The 24,691-nt window shown below is 32.7% G+C and overlaps 1 protein-coding gene and 1 pseudogene across 4 annotated transcripts; one reads left to right on the forward strand and one right to left on the reverse strand.

Annotated features, from left to right (window-relative positions):
• Positions 1–17,368, forward strand: part of LOC143388394 (cadherin-9-like) — a 114,994-nt pseudogene extending 97,626 nt beyond the window's left edge.
• On the reverse strand, positions 3,912–5,060 carry LOC143388396 (branched-chain-amino-acid aminotransferase, cytosolic-like). Of its 4 annotated transcripts, XM_076842187.1 has the most exons (3): positions 4,772–5,060; positions 4,158–4,681; positions 3,912–4,028 (listed from the first exon to the last, which is right to left on the reverse strand). In XM_076842187.1, exons 1-3 carry the CDS (start codon positions 5,058–5,060, stop codon positions 3,912–3,914), a joined length of 930 nt encoding a protein of 309 aa, XP_076698302.1. The 4 variants fall into 4 exon arrangements, with proteins under 4 accessions (XP_076698302.1, XP_076698303.1, XP_076698301.1 ...); XM_076842188.1 differs by having other exon boundaries at positions 3,912–4,554; positions 4,786–5,060; XM_076842186.1 differs by having other exon boundaries at positions 3,912–4,681.
• Positions 17,369–24,691: the final 7,323 nt, after the last annotated feature.

Consider the following 24,691-nt stretch of genomic DNA (forward strand, 5'->3'; position numbering starts at 1 on the left):
CAGCTTGAAAGATTGACTCCCAGGATCATTTTCTTTATTTCAATGTAATCTGGCTTTGACTTTAAGATGCTGACTGAAGTAGGCTGTGCTGTTAGATGTAGCTTGACAACTCAACACTGCTCCAAAGGAATGCAGACACAGTGTACCAGGTTGATGGTAACTAGCAAGCCAGAAAGTCACTACCCCACACAGCCAGGGGGCAAATAACCCTAAGTACTAACCTTTCTAAGCAGTACTCCACTAAAGGAAAGGAATGAAAACAGAACATTTTCCTCAAAAAGTGAGATGAAATGCTTATTGCAATTTCTTGAGAAGAGAGATATGCTCTGGTCTTCCTCTCTTTATTATCTATCTACTAAATTCTGCTTTTATATCTTAAATTAGTTCAAGTAATAGACTATAAACTCCAAGAGGTAATGCTATTTATTTTCTAAAACTTTCTATCAATTGCTGCTGTGTGAGATGCACATTTGTGGGTGCTCCATCAACACTTATCACCTGATCTATAATCCCCACGATCTTGTCTGTCAAGTAATGTTTATTGAAAAGTGTTACCCCTTGCTAAGGTTTTCCATATCCATGTAGGAAGAAATCCACATTGAAAGGAAGGATTTTTTGGTTGTATTTAGAATCAGGACATGAAATAAGGAGTTTCTCAAACCCCTAAGTCCTTTGCCTTGGTACAACTGATATTGCTCTAAATATTTCAACAAATACAACTCATGCAAAGTGAACAGTAAGTCTTTTGCTCGTCTGCTTGTCTTCTGTTTTCCCAATTATGAGGGTAAGGCAAACTAACAGTTTTGGAAAGGTAAAACTAACAGGTTTGAAAAGGGGAAACAGAATGCCATGATCGAGCATTAAGTAGGACAGGGAAAGAAATATGCTAATCATGGGGGATGCTTTAAACAACACCATCCCCCAAACACAGACTTAATAAAAAGTTCCTATAGTGTTTTTGACAAAGTAATACTTTCGTTGCCTCCAAAGAGCCAAGAGTGTTCAGACTTGGGGCAAGTAAGACGACCTGTTTAGGTACAATTTGGTCAAGCAATAAAACTTATTTGGTGAGAGAAACTTTAAGCCAGATGCCTAATGAATGCTCCCCTCATTTTCAGGAAAGCTGACATCACATTCCACCATATAGTTTGTGTGTTGGTTTTTTTATAGCAGTCTTTTTGGGGAAGGGGAAGAATTGGAAGTGTTTATCAGTAGAAAGAACATGATTCCCTAACAAGGGTTAAATCATTTCCTTCTTATCCCTTTTCCTTTTTGCTTTTGAGAGCAAAGGCTAAAACAGGTATTATATCAATGCATTCACCTGCCAGCTATAATGGAGGGTGTGGTACATAACCCAGACCCTTCTTTTGGTGTGTCATGAATTGACTATAACAATAACAACCAAAATTTTCTAATAGCAAATCTCTTTGGAAAATGCTCAGGTCTTGTCTATGTCAGAATACTGTATTTTAAGATCTTGATTTTTACTGATGTGTTTTGGGCAAAGCTGACAAACTCGGTCTGATATTGTAAAAACTGGAAAAAGTGGGAGGAAGAGAACATGCAAAATAAGTTAATCATTATCATTTTAAGTGCCACTAGTTCTTTTTATATTCATTCACATGTGAATTGCTGAATCTCATTTGTTCAACCCAATTAAACATTAAATAATTGCAGCCAATTATGCAAATATAAGCAACAATATTAATTTGTTGATTTTTTTTAGCAGATTAGCCTCACATGTTCCTAATGCTAAACTATCTTATGCCTTAAATGATCAATTAGTGTTAAGATAACTAAGTCTTGAAGAATGGATAATTGCCTAGTTATACTGTGACACTTGGTGTATTACTCCACTGCAATTAAACAAATAGTGCACAAGAAAAAAAGAAGTGCAGATGTTCCTTTTAAATCTATTTAACAAGTGAGTGTCAAGGTCAATTTCCTGTCTTTTTTACTTAAGAGAATGGAGGTCTCTAGTTTTTAAAAATACATATCCTTAGTCTTCTCTGAGTCTGGTGGGAAGGGCTTAATGTGCTCTTATGTTTTTATGAGAGAAATCATATAAACATAGTGTTCTCTAGCTTTCACAATGGGCTAACTAAATTTAGAAAGGCAAAGAATAAAATGTACTTATGGCAAACAAGTAATTTCCCTTTTTCAAGGGAGCCAGAGTCTAGTTATTATGTGCTACTTGACAGTTAAAATTACCTGAAACTCTTTTCTGGACTGCTATATTAAGAAAGAGGTCAAGGGACTCAGCAAAGGCAAAGGCATACCCTCACTGAGCATGTGCAGGGGAGTCAAGAGTACCTTAGGCTGCAGAGAACGGACTGGCCCCAGACTGCAGATCACCAATTAAAAGCCCCTAAAAGATATTCTTACTATTCCTTTTCATCTTAGCTTTCTCTAATTTTCATTTTACCAGTCCTCTCTAAAAGAGACCCTACAGCTAAAAGTTTTGGAAAAGAATCAAAGCCCATTTGCTATGTGTTGTTAAATGTCTCGAGGAAATGTTTCCAATGCATCAAACTTTTAGAATGTTTTTCCTTTGCTCTGAAAAGAGAATGAAACATGATCAGCAAGATGAAAGTTATTAGGACTGAGGGGAAGCAAACTACAATATCTGAGAGTTGACCTACCAAGGGTAAATGTTTTCTGTCAATATTTGACTTTCACATAGATAAAGCAGGAAAGGATGTAATTTTAAATTCACAGCTCCCAAATGAGGAAAATATCATCAGTAATTGCTCTTACTGTATCCTAAGCACATGCTCCCTCAATCCCCAGTCAACAGAAAAGAGTACCTGCACAAAGAGTGAAAAAACTTGAGGATTCCTCTTCTTTCCTTCCCTCCCCTTCACCTCTGATTTCTTTTGTATTTAACACTTAACATGTAACATCTGTCATTTTTATTTGGTTGCTATGATATCATGAATTCTCTAGAGTTATTGCTTCCACTCCAAGATAGCCTGCAAACATGAAGCGATGCCTGCAACTATGCCTCTAGGTATCTCTAATGACTTTGGAGTCCATGGAAAATAAAGACAACATGAGGTAAACATTACACACCATCAAAATTGTTCACAAGTTCTAATACAGGTTTCAAAATACAGAAACAGAGAAGGTAAAGGTACTTCTATAGAAGCTATATGTTCATTCGTTTGTTTGTTCATTCACATCAAACATTTACTGAGTACCTTCCATGTGCCAGGCATTGGGGATACAAAGATCTATAAGGCATTAGGCCCTCAGTCTGGTAGGAGCAAGTGGACAGCTAGTTACAAAGCCATGTGGAAAGGCAGTGGCAGCAACGTGCCCAGGTTTTACGGATGCACAGGTGAGCTCACAGCCGACTGAGATACCTGAAGAAGGGAGGTATTTACCTTAAGGTGATCTTAAGGGCCTGAAAAATACAATGATGGAAGGAAATTCAGTTTTTCTTTAGAATCTTCATTTTAAAATAAAGCACTTTCTGAGTGTTTCTGAGGATAATGATGTGTCACCAGAAACATTACCTATGAAGTATTCAAATTAGCTTTCAGACACAAAAACATATCTCATTTGGTTGAGGAGCCATACCTCACACTAAAGAATAAACATTTTTGGATCTGAGTGAACTACTAAGGGAAGCACTCAAATTACTAAGGAAAATTCTGTTATATGGCTTACATTATTATCTTTCTGGGAAAAGGTAGGAAGGTAAGCTACTACTACCAAGCCTACAAAACACCATTTGACAATTATGATTCATGTTCTCTGGCACAAGGGAAAAAAAGTCATTCTTGTAACACACTAATAATGCAAACTACATTATGCACAACTACTAACAGGTAGGCAAAAAGATCTATCACAATTCAAATGCAGAAGTCTAGTCCAAAAGCATACAGTAGATTTTCTGCATTTTTCATTCAGGATAATACGATTGTCCAGTCGCTCTCTTCTCTTCCATACTGGATATCAGTCAATTTGTCCAAGATATGGGTTGCAAGCTTAGGACCATTCTCCATAGTTGGAATGTGTATCGTCTCACCGTTGTATAGTATATCAGAAACTGGGCAGACAACGCAGGCTGTGCCAGAGCCAAACATCTCCCTCACTCTGTTCCCCTCCAGGGCAGTTATCAAGTCGTCCATGGTGAGGTACCTCTCTGACACTTTAAATTCACCCCACTTTTGCACCAGGTCCACTGTCACTCCTGGAAGAATGATGCCATCTAGCGGAGGAGTTCCCAGTTCTTCCTCTCCATCTTCATTTATCCAGTAAAGAAAAAGATTCACAGTTCCGACTTCCATTATCTGATTATCCTCTCCATAGAGCCAGAGAACCTGCTGACAACCTTTCTCTGCTGTTTCACATTGGGCAAAAAGAGAGGAGCCATCATTCCCTCCCATCTTGCAGTGTCCAGTCCCACCTTTCCAAGCTCTGACATACTTCGGGTTGGCCCACAGGGACACTGGATTAAAGGTTCCACTTGAAAAATAAGGTCCCACTGGGCTTAAGATTACAAAGAGCAGGGCTTTGGTAGGCTTCTTGACTCCAAGAGAAGGCTCAGTTCCAATAAACGTGGGACGAATGTAGAGACTGGCAGAGGTGGAGTAGGGCACCCATTCTTGATCCAACTGCACAAGCTGCTGAATACATTCCAGAAGCTCTTCCTTGTCAAACAACGGCAAAGTGGCTCTCACAGCAGACTTACACATTCTCTCCATGTTGAGTGCTGGCCAAAACAGTCGAATTTTATTATCTACTCCTCGAAATGCCTTTAAACCTTCAAATAATTCTACTGCATAATGCAAAGTTGATAACCCAGGATGCAGGGACAGGTTTTGAAAAGGCTTGATGTGAGGTTTCTCCCATCCAAACTCAGAGGACCACTCCACTGTCAACATGTGATCCGTAAACATAGTTCCAAAAACCAGAGTATTGGGATCTGGTTTTTCCTTCAAGATGGTGGCTGGTGTGATTATTAGGTCTTTAGCCCTGAAAGTCTCCACCACCTGTTTTGATCCTCCTTCTGCAGGGTATTCAGCGGAGCATCCGTTACTGCAGTCCTTCATTGTTCTGTTGGCTGTGAGCGTAGCTCGAGTTGGGCGGAGGGCTAATCCCACGTGTCCCAGCCCCTGGCTGCGTGGTCCAGGTGGGCGACTGCACCGAGCGGTCAGGCTGCTGCGCGACTAGGGAAGCATCTGGGGCTGCGGCGGTCACACGTGGCGGGCGGGATGGCAGACTGGCCTGGCGGCAACGAAGATGCAGCCCTCCAGCCCTCTCTGCGCTGATTCTATAATAGATTTCTAATTGTCCTGTGTCTCCTTAGTGTTTCCCACTCTAGAATTACAACTACTTCCTGTTAAATGATCATAAATCAAATCAGTTTGTTTTAATCTCCCAAATTCTTATGTAGGAAAATTTCAGTAATTATTGAAAAAATGAGGAGGTTTTTCCATTTCTGTCCAGGGTAGGATTCACCTCAGTTTCCCCATTGCACAGTCCTTCCAAAGGAAAAAGAAGTGACTAAACTGTTCCATGAGTTAGGAGTAAGGTGTACAAAGAAATCTGAGACTATAAACTTTTCCAAAATTCTACCTTTGAGATAAAACACAATATATTTTTTTCAGTGCCCCAAATACTGTCTTTGAAATAATATTTCTGAGTTTAAAATATTCATATAACATAGTTTAAAATAAACTAGTAAAGAAAGAACCTTTATGAACTACATTAAATTGTTAAAATTTTTTCAAGATCTATATTTTCTTTTTGGATTTCTTAAGTTCAGCAGAGCTTTTATAACAATAGATCAACTCGTGTAGCCTCTATTAAAACAACACCCCCCCAAAAAAGTAGAATTTAAATAAACATGTTTTCTTCCAACAATATTGAAATTGCCAACTTGTTCCTCCATCTTTGAAGCCATCCACAATAAATCTTTCCTTATCACCCCTTAAATCTCTCCTCTTTGCTTGTCTCCTCTTCGTAGACCACTTTTTTATCTTCCCTCCAGTTTCACTTTTAATAACTCTTACGATTAGTTTTTACCCATCTGCATAATTGAGAAAAATATTCTGTAACAATGTTTTCAGCCTTAATCACACTTGCAAAGTTATTTTTGCCATGTAAAGTAACATATTCATGGGGATTAGGGTATGAAACTTTTTGGAAAAGGAGACATTATTTTGGCAACTGTAAAATAAAGCTTGGGATAACATGTGCCATATCTATCCTTAATGGGAAAATCAAAGAACTCTGTGGTATTTGAGATTAGATTTTTATGTGTAATAAGTTGAGGCATAGATTAGAGGAAGACCTTTTATTCAGCTGAGATGTTACTTGAATAGAAAACCATTCAAGAACAATGCATTTATGATAGCCTTCTCTATATTAATATGTACTCTTTGAATACATATTCATATTTTTTAAATTTTAGAGTATATTTCATTTACTCAATGATATTGACTCTATCTGATTCAACAATACTATTATGTTTATATTAAATACTAAGGTAAAATAAATGATTTAAGTGACAATAACTCACTTAACAGTTGCACAAAAATTCATAACCATAAATAATACCTTTAGTGTGCATATTAATACAATAGTAATACTGGAAACAATTATTCAAAATTGTTTATGAGATAAAGATTCCAGCCACATCAATGTTTATACTAGCAAAAGTCACAATGGCTAAACAGTGAAACCAAACTAGGTGCCCATCAGTTGATGAATGATAAAGAAAATGTAGTATATATATACACAATGGAATACTATTCAGCATTAAAAGAGAGTAAAATCATGACATTTGCAGGTAAATGGAGTTGGAGAATATAATGCTAAGTGAAGTTAGCCAATCTCAAAAATCCAAATGCCAAATGTTTTCTCTGATATAAGGATGTTGATTCATAGAGAGGTTGGCGGAGCATGGGAGTATTAGATGAACTCTAGATAGAGTAAAGAGGAGAAAGGGGAAGAGAGGAGGCATGGGGACAGGAAAGACAGTGGAATGAGATGGAGATCATTACCCTAAGTACATATATGAAGACACGAATGGTGTGACTCTACTTTGTACACAACTGGAGATATGAAAAAATATGCTCAATATGTGTAATTTGAATTGTAATGCATTCTGCTGTCATATATAACAAATTAGAATAAAAAGATTCCAGAAAGTTATCAGCACTTCATATTTCATGCCTTTGTCAGATCATTGAGGAAAGTCCCTATAACTTTAAGAAATATTTGAAGAACTAATAATCTTAAAATAACGCCAGAATTTATGAGTCTCTTTTCTGCCAGATACTCTGTTGATCAGAATAGTGATATGGACCGAATTTTTAGTATCCACTCAGAAAATGGCTCTATTTTCACTCTGAAGCCTCTTGACCTGGAATCATCCCCTTGGCACAACATCACTATTACAGCCACAGAAATAAGTAAGTTGTCAACACATCTATCTAAATGCATTATCTTTTACAAAAATGATCAAGTAATGGCTTAAGTTGACTCTTTCTCTCCTGTAGAATGGCTATATTGTGAGAAATATTTTAGAGAAATTATTTCAAAAGTTTGGGGTTTAAGGATTATTGAATCACACATTTATTTAAAATTTTATTTTTTATAATTTAGAGTAGGATAGAAACATAATCGAATCTCATAAAAAATTATTAACCAATCTATAAAAATAGAGTAGTACATTCTTAGTGATATTTTCATCTTATTATTGTGCTTTCCCTGTGGACCATGTTGATATATTCATCAGCATCAGCTAAGAAAGTGAATACCCCAGAACTGATCTGTTGCTAAGCTACAAATGGGCAAGTGGTTTTAGTTCTTCTCTGTAAATGAGCCTGAAATCTTACACATGTTCTTGTTGCAGATAATCCAATACAAAGTAGCCATATTCCAGTCTTCATCAGAATTCTGGATATTAATGATCATGCTCTGGAATTTGCCATGTATTATGAAACATTTGTTTGTGAAAATGCAAAACCTGGGCAGGTAAGTGAAATTATTATAAATTTAAAATAATTTTTTTTTCTTTATGAAGGCAGATGACATTAATTTATTTGTAAGATTTTTTTCATGCCACTCTGTTCCTAGTTCCTTATTTACTTCTGTTTGATCTAACCAAAATTATTTTTTAAACTCCTTTTTATTGTCAATCTAATAGAATATAATAGTGAAAATTTATAACCAGGCATATAATAAATATTATATATATATATATATATATATATATATATATATATATATATATATATATATACAAAGTTCATATTTGGATTCATATTTAGGCTGAGTTATATACATTAAAGTATGGAGGTACATTATTAGATAAATGTGAAGTATAAAATAAAAATTTTCTCTTTTAAATAGAATAATGATAATTATTTTTTTTACATTTTTCTAATTTAAATAGCTCAATCAGGAGTTTTTGTTTTGATCTAAATGATATTTGTGATTTATAATTTTCATATTATTGAAATAAAAAAAATTGTTAATGACTTGTAAATTCCAATTACAAAGCAATGTTTCAAATATATCTAAAGTAATTTAAAGAAATTCAAAATATGCCCAATTTTTATTCAAACAGAATTTTTTAATACCACCAACTCTATATCTACCTATCTATCTACATGTATATTTAAAGAGTTATTCAGTTACTTCTTTTTTTTAAGAGAGAGTGAGGAGAGAGAAAGAGAGAGAGATAATTTTAATATTTATTTTTTAGTTTTTGGCAGACACAACATCTTTGTTCGTATGTGGTGCTGGGGATCGAACCCAGGCCGCACGGATGCAAGGCGAGCGCGCCACCGCTTGAGCCACATCCCCAGCCCTCAGTTACTTCTTTAAGGCAAAAATAGGTAGATGGTAAGAATCATCGACAATTTCACCATGTCCATTTAAGAAAATAAAATAGAAAACACTCATTCTTTTATTTCAATTGAGATTTTTAAATGCTTATGCCCCCCGATTTATTCACACGTTGAGGTTGTGAATTTGGAGAAAGGGTCTCCAAGGTAATAATTAAGGTTAATTGGGGTCATGAGAAATGTTGATCTGATATAACAAGTGCTCTAATGAGGAGCCATACCAGGGATCTCATGTTTTCTCTTTCTCTCTGAGCTCACGAACCCAGGAAATGCCATGTGAATACTCAGAGAAAAGACAGCAAAACATAAGGCAGGAGGACAGTTCTCACCAGAAGCCAACCATGTTGGCAAGCTGATCTCCAACTTCCAGCTTTAAGAACTTTGAGAAAACACATTTCTTTTGTATAAGCCACAGTCTGTAGCATTTTGTTACAGCATCCTGGCTAGGATGAAACTACTTTCCACCTTTCACATACACTCAAAAATTACAATGGAAGCCAGGCATGGTAGCCTCTGCCTATAATCAAAGCTAATCATAGCTATTATCCTAGCTAATCCTCCTTAGGATTCTGAATTTGAGGCTAGTCTTGGTAGCATAATAAGCTGTCTGAAAAATAAATAAATAAGGTGAAGTGTTTTTTTTTTCTTTTTTGATTCACATAGATTTATTACATGCTTATTTCAGTTCAAAAACATTTTTCTTTTTCCACTTTGGTACATGATAATGGCCACATTCTCAGTTCAATATTGATTACTGTTATTTGATGTTTATTTTTTATAGCATGGCCACACATTAATAAACTTACTAAACTACTTTTCTACTAATGGACATTTATTTAATAAGATCTTATTCTTTCAGAGAGCATCATAATGAGTACTAGAGTACATTATGTATTTTTATTTACTGGCATAATTTTCCTTTGTTATAAGCTTTGAAGTATGAATGATTAATCTATAAATATTAATAGATGCTGCCAAATATTTTCAAATATTATTTAAGGGATTCTTCTGACAGTTATGATTGCCTGTTTACTTGGATTACTCTAGATTTTAAATGTCTGTGAACTTCTAAATATCTCATGAGAGTTTAGTAGAAATTTCTTCAAACTCATTTAAGCTGAATGTTTTCATAAATGTATTCTTTTTTTTAATCTTCACACTTGTATCAGGTTCCTGGAGTTGCCATGAAAAATTACCACATACTAGATGATTAGAAACTACAGAATAATTTTTCTCATAATTCTAGAGATTAAATGTCCAATATTGATCTGTCACCAGGCTATGCTCTCTCTGAAGGTTTTAGGTAGGATCCTTCCTTAACTTCCAAGCTTCTTGTGGTTGCCATGATGTTGTGACATTCCTTGGAGTGTGGACTTCCAATCTCAACCTCTACCATTACATTGCATTCTTTAAAAAAATTTTTTTAATTGTAGTTGGACACAATATCTTTATTTATTTTTATGTGGTGTTGAGGATTGAACCCAATGCCTCACACGTGCAAGGTGGGCTTTCTATCAATGAGCTACAGCCCCAGCCCTACATTGCATTATTGATGTAAATCTTTGTGTATTCAAAATTGTCTGTTTTTATGAGGACTCCTGTCATTGAATTAGAGCTCTCACTCATCCAGTAAGATTTAATTTTCACTTGATAATATCTGCAAAAAAGTTTGTTCCAATTGTGATCATATTTATAGGTAATATGATTTAGGACTGGAATTAATCTTTTGGGAGCCACAAATGAATCTACCTGAATCAGTAGGTGTTCTTTACTTATTTATGTATTAGTGTGCTATCTTTTATTGATTCATACGAGTTACTAATACAATGCATACTAAAATTAGATACAAAGTATGATTGATAATAATTATGATTATTTAATATATATTCTTACTGTTTCATTAAATCAACAAAGATAAAAATAAAACATAGTTCCTAAAACATAAAGCCCATCAAATCATTTGAAGAACATAAGTCATGCAATTAAAGGACCAAGATTTTTTAATGATTAAGAATAGTTCTACAAATAAGATTTATTATTATTATTCAGGATCAGGAGGTTGAGCAATAATACTGAATGTTTTGTGATTTTTTAAAATATTGTGCTTCAATTTTCTAAGGGAAAAAGATGATTAATTTTGTATTAACAATTGTGCACTTTCAGAAGCTTCATACAAAGAAACACAAGGTCACATGTTAATCTATCAATAAAATGAATGAACTCATATGTAATATGAAGTTAAAGTAGAAGAGTATTGGCTAGGAGTTGTAGATGGTATGGCTATAATAGGTACACAAACAAAAATGTTTAAAATCATTGTGAAATTCAATAATAGTTCACCACAGAATATTGGACTAGACACCTGGAAATGGCACAACTGTTTATTTTTCTAGAAGAGAAAACTGAAAGTAAGCATAATTACATGACTCTAATTTCATATCACACAGATGGCAGAACCAGAACGAGGAAAACAGAACATTGAAATGTAGCTTGGTGCCTTTTGGTTATGAAGTTCTCAATTGGATTTTTCCTCCCAAACTAATGCTTGCTGCTCCATCTTCCTTTATGGCACACTTCAGAATTATTATGGCTCAGCAAAGAGGGTCCTAGTTTTGCAACTTCCACAATGATTTCACAATACTTGAGAAGCATTTCTTTTTATGTATTTATCTTTGCAAACAACATTAAAAGAAAGACAAACAATCTGAATTAAATATGCAATATGTTTCAATAATGCACATAGCTGTAAAATCTTTTTCTTTATGATACTATGCGATGAAGAGTTCACTTGTCTGGAAACATATTAATAGTATTCTTGATTTGGAATTGTGGTAAAAAGTTATATTTTTAAAAGGAATCTTGTATGATTTCTTTTTTTGAGAAAACATTTTCTAGTGAACGAAAGGGGTTAGGAACCAAATACTACTAAAATAGGCTGGTGCTTTACAAGATGACAAAAGAGGATACTTATTGAACTGATCACATCTTTGTTTGTTTGATTTTTTTTTAAGTTCATTGATTCAGTGGCAAGGAAACAGATGATGAAGCATTGAGAAGCACTGACAAGTAATAATGATAGACATTTTTATTTATTAATTAAATATTATCTTGGACAAAACCTTTACAAAACACCTTGGAATGGTTTACTAAAAAGGACTTTTTTGTTTCTTAAGTTTAGTGACAAACTCAAAATTCAAAGCATGAATGCATGGATTTAAAATATTTCTTTAATTAAAAAAGATGGCTACTTTTAGTTTTGTTTTGTTCAATATATGCATTTGTTTTGCTTTCAGCTGATTCAGCCTGTCAGTGTTATGGACAAAGATGACCCTCCCCAAGGTCACAAATTCTTCTTTGAGCCAGTACCAGAATTTCCTCTCAATCCAAACTTCACTATTGTAGACAATAAAGGTAATAGAAAAAATTTTAAAAACAAAAACTTTGAAATCTTAAGATGGAAAACAACAAAAGTGTGAAATATTTTCAATTTCTCCCCCAGTTAATACAGCAGGAATTATGACTCGCAAAGATGGGTATAGCCGCAACAAAATGAGCACCTACGTACTGCCAATTTTAATTTTTGACAATGATTATCCTATTCAAAGCAGCACTGGCACACTCACTATTTGCGTGTGTGCCTGTGACAATCAAGGGAACATGCAATCTTGCAATGCAGAGGCCTTGGTCCTCTCAGCAGACCTGAGCACAGGAGCTCTTATCGCCATCCTGCTGTGTGTCCTCATACTTCTCAGTAAGCTATGCCCTTCTCAATGCTCAGTGAACCCATAATTCTCTCCTCCATTGTCCAGGAATTGTGCACAAAGTAACACTCTCCTCCAGAGCTAATGGTGAAGTATCTTAACATTTATCAAAATTCGCTTTTCCATGAGAAAAAAAAAGTAATTCTAGCTTTTATCTGTGTGGTTAGTTTAAGTTTTCTAGAGGTCAATAACAGAGAAAGTGCTTGGGAGGGAAATGGGATAAATTATGTTATTTGCAGGTATCTATGTTACAATGTACCCCACTATCATGTATAGTTACAATGTACTAAAAAAAAAAAGTAAAAAACACAAATATAAAACAAAGGCTACATACATATTTTTACAAAATTTTATAGCATTAACTGTTATTTCTCTGATTATGGATACTTTGCAAAGGGCATTTGATTTAATAAGCTGATCTAATCGTTGTATCAACTTCATCAGGTAAAATGTTTATACTTCTACCGAATGGTTATGTAACATGCCAAAATCACTCTTCAGAAAGTGTTTTTATACTGGCATTAAAATAGTTGAGTCTATTTTAGAATACTCTTTTCTGTTATTTTCAAAACTGAAGATTGTTTTATCTTTACAAATAATATTACTAACAAATATTTTTACTTATATTTATATATGCCAACAAATACATACATATTATCTATATAGATATACATATACATACGTACATACCCACACAATTGGCAAATTTATAAAAGTTGTCAAAATAGGACATTTTCCTCATAATACTTTCTATATAGAGATGCAATGCACCAAATTAAAAAGTTAAATTTCAGTTTTTAAATATCACTGTGACCCTGTGGTATACTTACCATGCAATATTTTCTAAATAAATTTGTGCCTCCAGTAGCAAATGTTTTATTTGAGCATACACTAACAGTACAATGATTTAATTCAATTAAACAGTTGTTTCACTGCAAAACACTCCAAAAAATTATTTTCATCAAATATTCATCCAAAATTTTTATGCGTAGGGCAAGAGAGTAAGCCAAATTTATATTCTAATGCTCATATATGCTGGCTTCATTTTATTGCAAATCCTTTCAAGCTATCTGGATGAAATTCCTTTGGCCAGATATCCTTGCAGGACTTCACTGGGGGATTGATGAAAGTGAGGAGAAAACATTTGTCTCAGTTAAGATGATCCAACTATCTAGAAAAAAAAAAGTCTCCGAGATGAGAACACAGGCACTGCCACCATAACCATGAGCAGTTCCCATCCTCACCTGCTTCTAGAAAGTTCAGGTCCTCTATAATATATTTTTGAAGCCCTGTGGAGATTTAAATTTGGTTTACCCTTTAGTTCTTACTGATTTTATAGCTTAGACAGTTTTCCTAATTTAAAATGAGGTAAATATATATATATATTGCAATTTATAAATTTTCTATATTAATGTAGTACACACACAAAGCTATTTATGCACATATGATAGAACAAAACATCCACCAAATATTCTGATATTCAAAAAAAATCATTTAAAACATTTTTTTAAAAAATTTTGCTATGCAGAAATCCTAGAAAGTTTTTATTATTATTCTGAAAAAATAAGAATCTGTCACCATTCTTCCTGGAGCAATATAGAAGACACATATTTATTTTTCACCTTCCCAATGTATTACTTAAATATGGAATGATTTTGTATCATTTAGTTAAAATTGCTTGTAATGCAGGTTTCATTATCAAAATTACTAAAACATTCTTGCTGTTATTTCAAGTCTTTATAGTAATGACCAGACATAGTTACTGCATTTCTATAGTTAAAAGTTAGCACTTTGAAAGACAGAATGGGAAATATTTCACATCTGTGCTGATAATTTTGAAGAAATGCAGTCCTTAGTTTCTCTCTATGCTGGTGGGGGCATGATTAAAACTTTAGGGCAGAGCTTTATAAAAGTTTTCATTCCCAGTACCACTTTGACAGTCTGATGAATCTTTTTAATTTTTTCAGAACAATTTAAATAGTTGAGAGCTCTGGGATGTAGCTCAGTAGTAGAGTGCTTGCGTGGCATGCTTGAGGCCCTGGGTTCAATTCATAGTACTGCAAATAAGTGAGTCTATAAATATATAACTTTATAAGAAGGAATCAGAAGAAAATAAGATGTCTAACTAATTTCAAGAAAAAAGCAAAAATCAGAATTTGTTTGCTTATTGAATTATTCCTTTGTAGAGAAAGTTTAAATATAGTTTGAGGATAGCTGTCATACTTGAAATGCAAGATAAAGTATCTGTGATTTCTATTGGTTTAATAGTCACAAAAGCTGCTACTATAATTTTGAATATTATTTACTATGGCAAGAAAGGAAAAAATGCTAAATTATAGTTTCAGGTTACTAAAAGTGTTCAAACATTTTTCATCTTTCTTTATCCTAGCTTATCTGAATTCCAATTCCATATCCTTAATTATTAATTTTAATATAGGAAATGAAGAAAATAATTTTTTTCTGCCAAAAGAGAAAAAGAAAACTGTAAAATGTCTCTCAAATCTACTTACAAATTTCAGTAAACATTTATAGGTAAACTTTAAGATAAATTTACTATATGATTATTATGCTATTTACCAAAATTAAAGAAATTTAAAATTATCCTTAAATATTAAAATTAGAAAGAACTGTTTTTTTCCTAGTTATGGCTCAATTTTATGGATGTTAGATTTATGTGGGACTCAATTAATCTTATGTTATCCTTTAATAGGAGCAAATACAGATATATCTCATTTTTTCAAAATAATGATTTTTTAAAAAATGTCTCCAAGATGATCCTGAACTCAACACCTGAAGCTCTTTCTGATGAGGTTAACTTAAGATGCTTCTAATTATTTTTATAAAAGTCTATTAATTAGGAAGAGCAAAGAAAAGCATGCTGGCCAATATAAAAATGACATTGGACAGGTCTTTATATTAACTAGGAATGGTAATTTTTAAGAAAATATTTTCTTATACAATGAAACAAATAATTTTGTCAATATATTTAACTGCTCTCAACTAAAGTAAATGTAGCTGTTATTTATCTGAAGTAATATTTAAATGTTTTGGAGAAGTTTTCATTCATTAGTTCTTGTGTAACTTATACATAAAATTACAAAGTTGGTCTCTTTACAATAGAAGATATAGGGCTGGGGATGTGGCTCAAGCGGTAGCGTGCTCATCTGGCATGTGTGCGGCCCAGGTTCGATCCTCAGCACCACATACAGACAAAGATGTTGTGTCTGCCAAATACTAAAGAATAAATATTAAAATTTTCTCTCTCTCTCTCTCTCTCTCTCTCTCTCTCTCTCTCTCTCCCTCTCTCTCACTCTTTCTTTAAAAAAAAAACAATGAAGATATATATTTTGGAAATCACAAGGAGTTTTTTGTTTTCTTAAAATGAATTTTATTGACTATAGCATATATTTGTTGAGAAAGAGTCATTGTCAAACAAATAAATAACAATTTAAGTACAAGTTCTCTTGCTATACATAATACAGTATACTATATGGTGAAGTCCACAGTTAACTTTAAAGCAAAAGTATGTAAATAATAACAACATACAAGTAGAGAGAATACTATTAACAATTTAGTCTCAAAGTTTGAATGCAACTCTTTAAATCATGGAAGTCCTTGCTCAAGAAAATATTTAAGCTGTCATGATAATATTTAAGATAGGTACCAGTTAAAGATATGCTTGAGCTTAACTATTGTAATGTAGCATTTGGAATTTATTTCAAATTTTGAGCAGACATTCAAAACCAGATCAATTAAAGATTTAGTAAAATGGCCAAATTTGGAATAGGATTAAATCAGTAGTTAATACATACTGATGTTCTTATGTGTGCTTATAAACACACACACATAATATAAGACTATAATGCAAATATGAGCATATATTCATCTATAGATGAGTAAATGATTTGTATATATTGCCTTGGGTCATTAAGAAAATATTCAATAGTTGCAAAAATTCTCTTGAGATAAAAGGACCTGGTGCTTCAACATGTCTGTATTTGGAATCATATGTGCATTCTCAAGGAGTGATGTGTCAAATTAAACAATATTTTTCAATATCAGAGGCCCACAGAACTTAAAAATAAATTGACCTTGTCTTATCTGCTTTTTATCAATTTACTGCATCCATTCATTGGCCCAAGGCACTCTGTGCTTGTACAGAATACTCCTCCTGCCAATCAGTCTCACAAACTTCCACACGCTGAAGTATGCATGCTGTTTTACCTCGCATCATAAAACCTCACTATTTTCTCATGTTTTAAAATAGTTTTAGTCATGCTGTTTGCTGCATTGACGAGACAAAGAAAAAAGGAACCTCTCATAATTTCAAAGGGTGATGTCCGCGACAATATTGTGACATACAATGATGAAGGCGGTGGGAAAGAAGATATTGGCACGTTAAGGAATCCAGAAGCAAGAGAAGACAATAAACTTAGAAGAGATGTAATGCCTGAAACTATTTTTCAGATAAGGAGGACTGTACCCCTGTGGGAAAATATTGATGTACAAGATTTTATCCATCGAAGATAGAAAGAAAACGACTCAGACCCAAGTGCACCTCCTTATGATTCACTAGCAACGTATGCCTATGAAGGGAATGATTCCATAGCGGATTCACTCAGTTCCTTAGAATCCCTCACAGCTGATTGTAACCAGGATTATGATTACCTCAGCGACTGGGGTCCTCGTTTTAAAAAACTGGCTGATATGTATGGGGGTGATGAAAGTGACCGAGACTAAGCATATTACTTAATATTAGTGGAACTGTCTTCGTTACTAGAATGAGTGGCCTGCATTCTCCTCCTTGGAGGAATTTTTTCAAAAATTGAAATTACAAACAATACGTAAGTGTTGTCTTAGTAAGGGTTTGCTTAACCAGTAAGTTTCCGTGAATGAATATGAATGATATATATTATAAAGCAATAATAATAACCAGTTCACCCTCTTTGCCTAATAACCTTGGAAGGAAATTATATCACATTAATAATCAATAAAAATATTTAAAAGGCTTTTTGTGCCTTTTCTCAGGTATGAAAACTTTATAAATGCTTTCTTAACTGACTTTCAGTCACCTTTACTATTAAATTAAACATTGTGCAAATGCTTTGTAAAATAATATAGAAATTATATATCGCTGATGAAATAGGAATGACTGCTACTGCCATATTTATTTAGTTGAAGAATGTCTTTGTGTTAATTCATTCATATTTTTATAAATGTATATTTATATTTTTGTATTTTTGAAATAAACTAGTATTTATAAAAAATAAATTTCATTTTATTTAATCCATAGAGGCAGTTCTGATCTCACTTAAGACATGAATGCTTTACATCTTTAAGTGCAAAGTATGATTTACTCAGGGAAAAAATAGTTAAAAAGTTACTGCTTGGAATTTGGTACTAAAGTGTGGTGGAATTATAAATGAACTTTGGTATGAATTGTTGTTTGTTGTTTCAATTACTTAAATATTGACAAATGTTTATTGAACCACTGAAGTCTATGCATGGAAGAATATGAGATACTTTTGAAATATAAAGAATTATATATATATATATATATAAACACAAATATATAGTTGTGGATAATAAATAAATTGTTTTTTTTCAAGTCTTTATCAACCATTGGATTGTATTTATAGTAAATGAAATGTCAGTTATCTTATGTAGAAGAGAAAAACCTTAATCTCTCTTCTTTGTTTTTGTTGTTTTTTTTTGGGGGGGGGGGCTCTGATTGAATAATTCATGAAATACTTGGTGACTCTGGGGTAATAATTTAAAATGAATATTGACAAACTATAGGATGTTTACAAATTAATTATTTTACTGTGGCTAAGAGTTATGTATTTGAGGGAATACTGAAAGAGCTAAGGACTTGTAAAAAAAATCTAATAGGATCTTATGGTGCTTAATAAAGGTTAAGATTGTCTAAAGAACCAAATATAGGCACACTAAGACATAGGCAAGAAGAAGGAAAAAGGTTCCTGCATGAAGATCATTTGCAAATCTTTGAAAGACTGCCATGCAGAAAACTTGACCTTGTATTATCTGCTTTTGATCAATGTACTGACTTTATCAGCATGTGAAACCTAAATCAAAATCGTCACAGGGAGACTACATGCTATCTATTTTCTCTGGCAAATATTATTTGTTTTCTTTAATTATTCATCTTTTAAGGAGCAAATGCATGACAATGGTGATTCACAGGTGGAATTAATAAGGGAGAAATTGACAATTGACTCTTCTGCTGTCAAGACTGAAAATAGTAAATATTTCACCAATTGCAAGCAGATAGGTATGTGTTATTATGTAACTTTTTTGGAAAATTTCTGAAGACTAACTCAATAACTTCATTAGCAACAGCTACTACACACTAAACAGTCAACTTAATGTTTAAATTATTACGAGCACCACAATAAACCAGGGTACCTTCAAGTTGTAGACTTAAATTGCTGTGAAATAGTCACACTGATACCAGATAGAATAAGACAGAGCAAATTTTAAACTTGATATTTCAGCAATGTTAATTTCACTACCATTTTTTGTGTCAATTAACTTATGAGTTAGTATCAGAGTTTTCTCTTTCCTTGATTATGAAATTACCAATATACCATTTATAAAAAGAAAGTACCTAACAGATTTTATATTTAATATTCTTAGCAGATGCTCTAATCAGAATCTAATTTAATTAAATAAATTACTAGATATAACTCTAGCATTTCCTAGAATTTTTCAAAGATGTTCAAAATTTCTTAAGCAAGAAAGATGAATTTAAGAGACAGAAGGACAAGGTTTTAGTATTTTCATGCTGATAAACTAAAGAGAAATTATTAAATTTCTCCAGAAAATACACATAATAAGATTCACTATGCATGGTATAAATAATTTTATGTCACTAAATGCACGCAATATATCCAGTAATATGAGTTTATTATCACTGGATTTCCATGGACTGTGTATTTGTTAAATTGAAGCATATTTATTCCTTATCTTATCACCCTTATATAAGTAAATAAAATGGCATAACAATTAAAAAGCAAGCAAACAAATAAGAAAATAAAGAGTGACAGTGACTCCTAAGCACTAAGGTGGATGTTGACCACTCCTCCCTTGTTTTAAGTAAAACTCACTTTTCAGGATCCTTTATTATTTTGATGATTCTTTTATTTTACTTGGTCTTCTTAGCTGGTTCCTTCTCTTTTTTTCAGTATCTTGAAGTGTTTCTGACCCTAGTCTTTTTCTTTGGTGTTTCAATTCTGGCCCTTAGTCATCAGATGCAGTCTCCCAGTTATCATTTACATCTATATTTCAACTGAGATATATATCATTCAGTTTGGAGCTCTCAAATTTACAGTTCCCTTCTTCATCTCCTTCTAGTAAAGCATATATCCAAATAGCTATTCCACATTTCAAATAAACATTTCAAAATTAATGTGTCCAGATTTTAGCTTCTAATCATCACATCTATATTTTCTGTACCATCACCCTGACCCACAACAATTATACATGTCTAGTGGATGGCAGCTCACCTGATGAGAATTCTATGATAATTACCCAGAGCAAAGGAATTGGGTTATCTTTTTCTTGCATTCTGTTCTCACCTACAGTACTTTTGATCACATCTGCTACCAGAAAGCTAATACTATTATCTAGCTTATTGCAATATTAAGAACTCATTCTTACCAGCTGTGCCCCTACCATCTATTTTAGTTTACACATATGTATACATACATATATATTTTTTATTTTTCTTTTTATTTAATTAGGAAAGTCTGAGCATCTCATTTCTCTATAAAAACTTGTAAGTTGTTCATTTGCAGTGTAAGTCTTCAAAATAATCTCTAAGGACCTATCAGATTAGGTTTGCATTACCTCTCTGATCTTACTTCTATTTCATTAACTCGTTTCATCTCAGATATTCTGAGCTCCTCAAAAATGCCAAAGGACAAATGCTATTGCACAGTTTGATCATTCTCCTTGGAACAATCTTTCTGAAGCTATCTCTGAAATTAACTTTCTAGTTATTTTAAATTCATTTTCAAGTTACAGGTTTTTAAAGAGGACTATGTGAGACAGTCTATTTAAAATTGCAAACTCATACCCCATTACCCCTTTCTCATTTTTAAAAGTAAATATTATGAAAAGGACATATCATGATTTAACATAACATATGTTTTTCATTTAAATTTTTGGTTTGTCTATATCTATCAGAAAACTTAGTCCTTTGGGGCAACAATTTCATAAAATTTATACATTAAAAACCTCAAAAATGTCTAAATTAGTGTCTCCTATCTTATTGAAATGCAGCAAATATTTGTAAAATGTTTAATACAAAAACTCCAATTTTTTATTGGATAAGATACTGCAAATAGGAGACATAAAATAAAACAACTGAACAAGACCACACAATGTTCATAATAAACTAAATTGTTAAATCAGAAACGTATATTTTTTCAAAAACAGCTTCACTCATTTAATATTTCCTTCAATAGTTTTACCTGCTAAAATAATATAGTAATGGAATTTTACAGGGTTTCAGACAATCTATCCCACTTGCTGAATCCAAACACCAGCCAATGCAAAGAAAGGATTAAATAAATAGTCTTCTTTTCTTCTTTTCAGCAAATGTAATTACTGTTACAATGGGCTTGTCATTGGACTGTCCTGGCTATTGTCTTGTACATGGGTAATAGAATATGGGTTCTGGAAAATGAATAAGTCCAAAGGAAAATACGTATTTTATTTTTTAAAAAACATTTTGGGGCAATCACTTATATGAAGTAGAAACATCAGCTGTTGAAATTTAAAATCTATGTGGTAAAATAGCACCTTGGAAATACTTGGAAATACTTTTTCTATATGCATGTCCCACACAAGGAACTATAAATTTCTAGTTAATTTCTCTGAAACTTTTCTTTAGATACGTTATTTTCTCATTATTTCTAACAAATAAATTATTTTTCATAAATAAGAAACTTGTTTCTTCATGATAATAAATTTCAGTGAACTATAATTATCTATGCTAAAATTTATGGTTTCTCTGTTGTAGTTCATTTTGTTTTCTGTGTGTTCTTAGTACTAATTCCATACCAAATCCTATGTCATTTATTTTACCTCCTCTCTAGCATTTCAGGTACAAAGAAGTATACACATTCTTGAAGTACATATCCTTAGTTGACCTACCTACTCCAATCTGAGCAGGACAGTGGTTTTTCATGCTGATGCTGTTTTCATCCTGCTATCAATTCCCACCATCAGCTTGGGGACTCCCATCATCTATCTCTTCTTCAGGGCTGGAATCCTGAGCCCCAACTCCCATACCAGCAGTTTCTGTTTCCTTTCTTTGTTTCTCCTCTTGACTTAATATAGGTGGGGTATTCCTTAAAATAGTTGAAAATAGTTGAAGCAAAAAGTTTTTAAGATTTTGAAGTTTTTCCAATTTTGCAATATCTACATAAATTTTGCTGTTTAAGTGTCCCTAATCCAAAAATTTTAAATCCAAAATGCTATGAATATGAAATTTTCAACACTCAAAAATGTTGGAGATTTCAGATTTTCAACTTGAGTAATATAATTCACACTTCACATATTTAAGATGATGTTATTGCTTATTTTTTTCTGTAGAAATTCCATCACATTTTAACTGAATAATTCCTTGACAGTTATTGGATCTTTTTGCTCTGACTATATTGGCTACCCTGAAGTTTCAATTGTAAAGAATTTATTTTAATTCCTTGATGACTAGAAATTTCTTTGATATTATTTACACACACTATTTCATAATTTGTTATTTGCTTGCTCTTGGTAAGTACTAGGCATTTAACTTTGTAACTTCTATTACATAAAATTAACAAGAATTTTTAAAAATGTAATGAATGCTATTACCAATAAAAATCTCAATATTTTAATTATTTTCAATACAATACATTATTCTTATTAAAAACCCTCATATGTAGAAATTATAAGGAAATATATTTACATGTAAATATACTTGGGAGAGAAATGTAAATATTCAGATTTGTTTTTATCCTATTTATTTTTATCATATTAATATAATACTACTTTTCAGTAGTCAACATTTCAAAATCCTTTGTCCCAAACATGAAATTTCATTGATAGAGTCTTAACAAGTGAATGAGTAATTTATTTAATAATTTTTTAAAAAAATATTTTTATTAATTGTTGATGAATTTTTAAGTTTTATTTATTTTTTGGTAGGTGTTGCTGAGAATCAAACCCAGTGCATCACACATGCTAGGCAAGTGCTCTACCACTGAGCAACACCTCTAGACCAATATTCAATAATTTTATAAATCTTTATTAAGTGCTAGTATTATAAAAAAATGATGTGAGAATTAGAGTTAAATTCAGCCAAACAAATAAACACAATTAGCTAAAATTAAAGTTATATTTTATGTGTATACACACACACATATATATGTGTGTATAGTAATTAGGGCTTAGAAAAGATATGAAGATTAACCAACAAAAAGTATTTTTTGCTTCACATATCTTTCATTATTATGTTATATATTTAAAATATAATTGGTTGTAGGTTACTATATTTGTAAAAATCTGAGACATTTTTGAATTAAAAAAATATGATAAGAAAATTTAAGGGCTGGGGATGTGGCTCAAGTGGTAGCATGCTCACCTGGCATGCGTGAGGCCCGGGTTGGATCCTTAGCACCACATACAAACAAAGATGTTGTGTCCGCCGAAAACTAAAATAAATAAATAAATAAATAAAATTCTCTCTCTCTCTCTCTCTCTCTCTCTCTCTCTCTCTCTTTAACAAAAAAGAAAATTTAAACTGGTTAAACTTTTTGGGTTGAATTCTTTGTTAATTTTAATACTATAACAATGTCACAATGTACTGAAGGATCTGACTGCATTTTTTGACATTCAATTGCTGATAATATTTAAGTGACACTGTCACTCTAGACTTTGAAGCTATTTCTGAGCAAGTTGGTAAGAAAGCCTGGAATTTCTCTCATCATGGGCAAGCAGGGAATTGAAACCACACAAGTCCTACCAGAAGAACAAAATCTCCCCAGACCTGCTTTAGGCAGGAAAAAAGCCCAGGTCCTTCCCTTTGCCTTGCTCTCTCTGTCCAGCTGGGACCAGCTTGGGAAGACTGCTGGGTTCTCCCTGAGATCTTAAAACCTATTCATGCTCTTTGGGTATGAATATAGTGTCCTTAGTCTACATATCCAAGTCACACTTTGGATAAGGAACACACTGACCCAGCAGAAGATCATAAAACTTAGGTTACAGTCAAATTTTGATTTCTCAAAATGATAATATGATAAGGCTAAATGCAATTTTAATATTTCTGTAACTCTTATAAAAACATAAAATATATATTCTTCATTGTTTTTTATCCCTATCTTCATAACACTTAAGAGTTAATGTCTCTTAATGATTTTCTTAATCATAAAATTGATCAAAATCTAATGTCATAATGTATAAATTGCTAAATACATTAGCACAGAAACTGTGATTCATGTTTTACTTTCTTTTGCTAATTTGATTAGAACTTTACATTTATACATAGTAGTTGAGTTCCTTCTGAAAAACTCATACAAAAGTGGAAATCAATTTCAGTTCAATTTAATTTTTCCTCCCCTTCTTCTGTCCCCTTCTCCCCCCTTCTCCTTCCTCTACTCTATTTCTCCTTCCTCTACTCTATTTATCCTTCCTCTACTTCCTTTCACCTGTCTATTTATTTATATTTGATGGATTCTTTATGTTATTCTATCCTTCCCTTCCTCTATCCTTAATTTTACTCTAGCTTCTGCATATGAAGGAAAACATTGGACCTTTAAGTTGCTTATTTGTTCATTGAGGGAATGGGAATTGGACCCCTTATAAATGTTAGGCAAGTACTCTTCTACCAGGACATATCTCCAGTTACTTTTTTTTCAAAGTAAAAAAATATATATTTTATTGACTTTTAATATCCATAAATAAGATATTTATTTTATTGGACCTTAATTGACAGAAATAACAGAACAATTAATTAAAATTTGGTTTTCATCTTTTGATAAAATAGCTTAAATTTGT

Source organism: Callospermophilus lateralis, unplaced genomic scaffold (assembly GCF_048772815.1).
Source record: "Callospermophilus lateralis isolate mCalLat2 unplaced genomic scaffold, mCalLat2.hap1 Scaffold_329, whole genome shotgun sequence".
NCBI lineage: Eukaryota > Metazoa > Chordata > Mammalia > Rodentia > Sciuridae > Callospermophilus > Callospermophilus lateralis.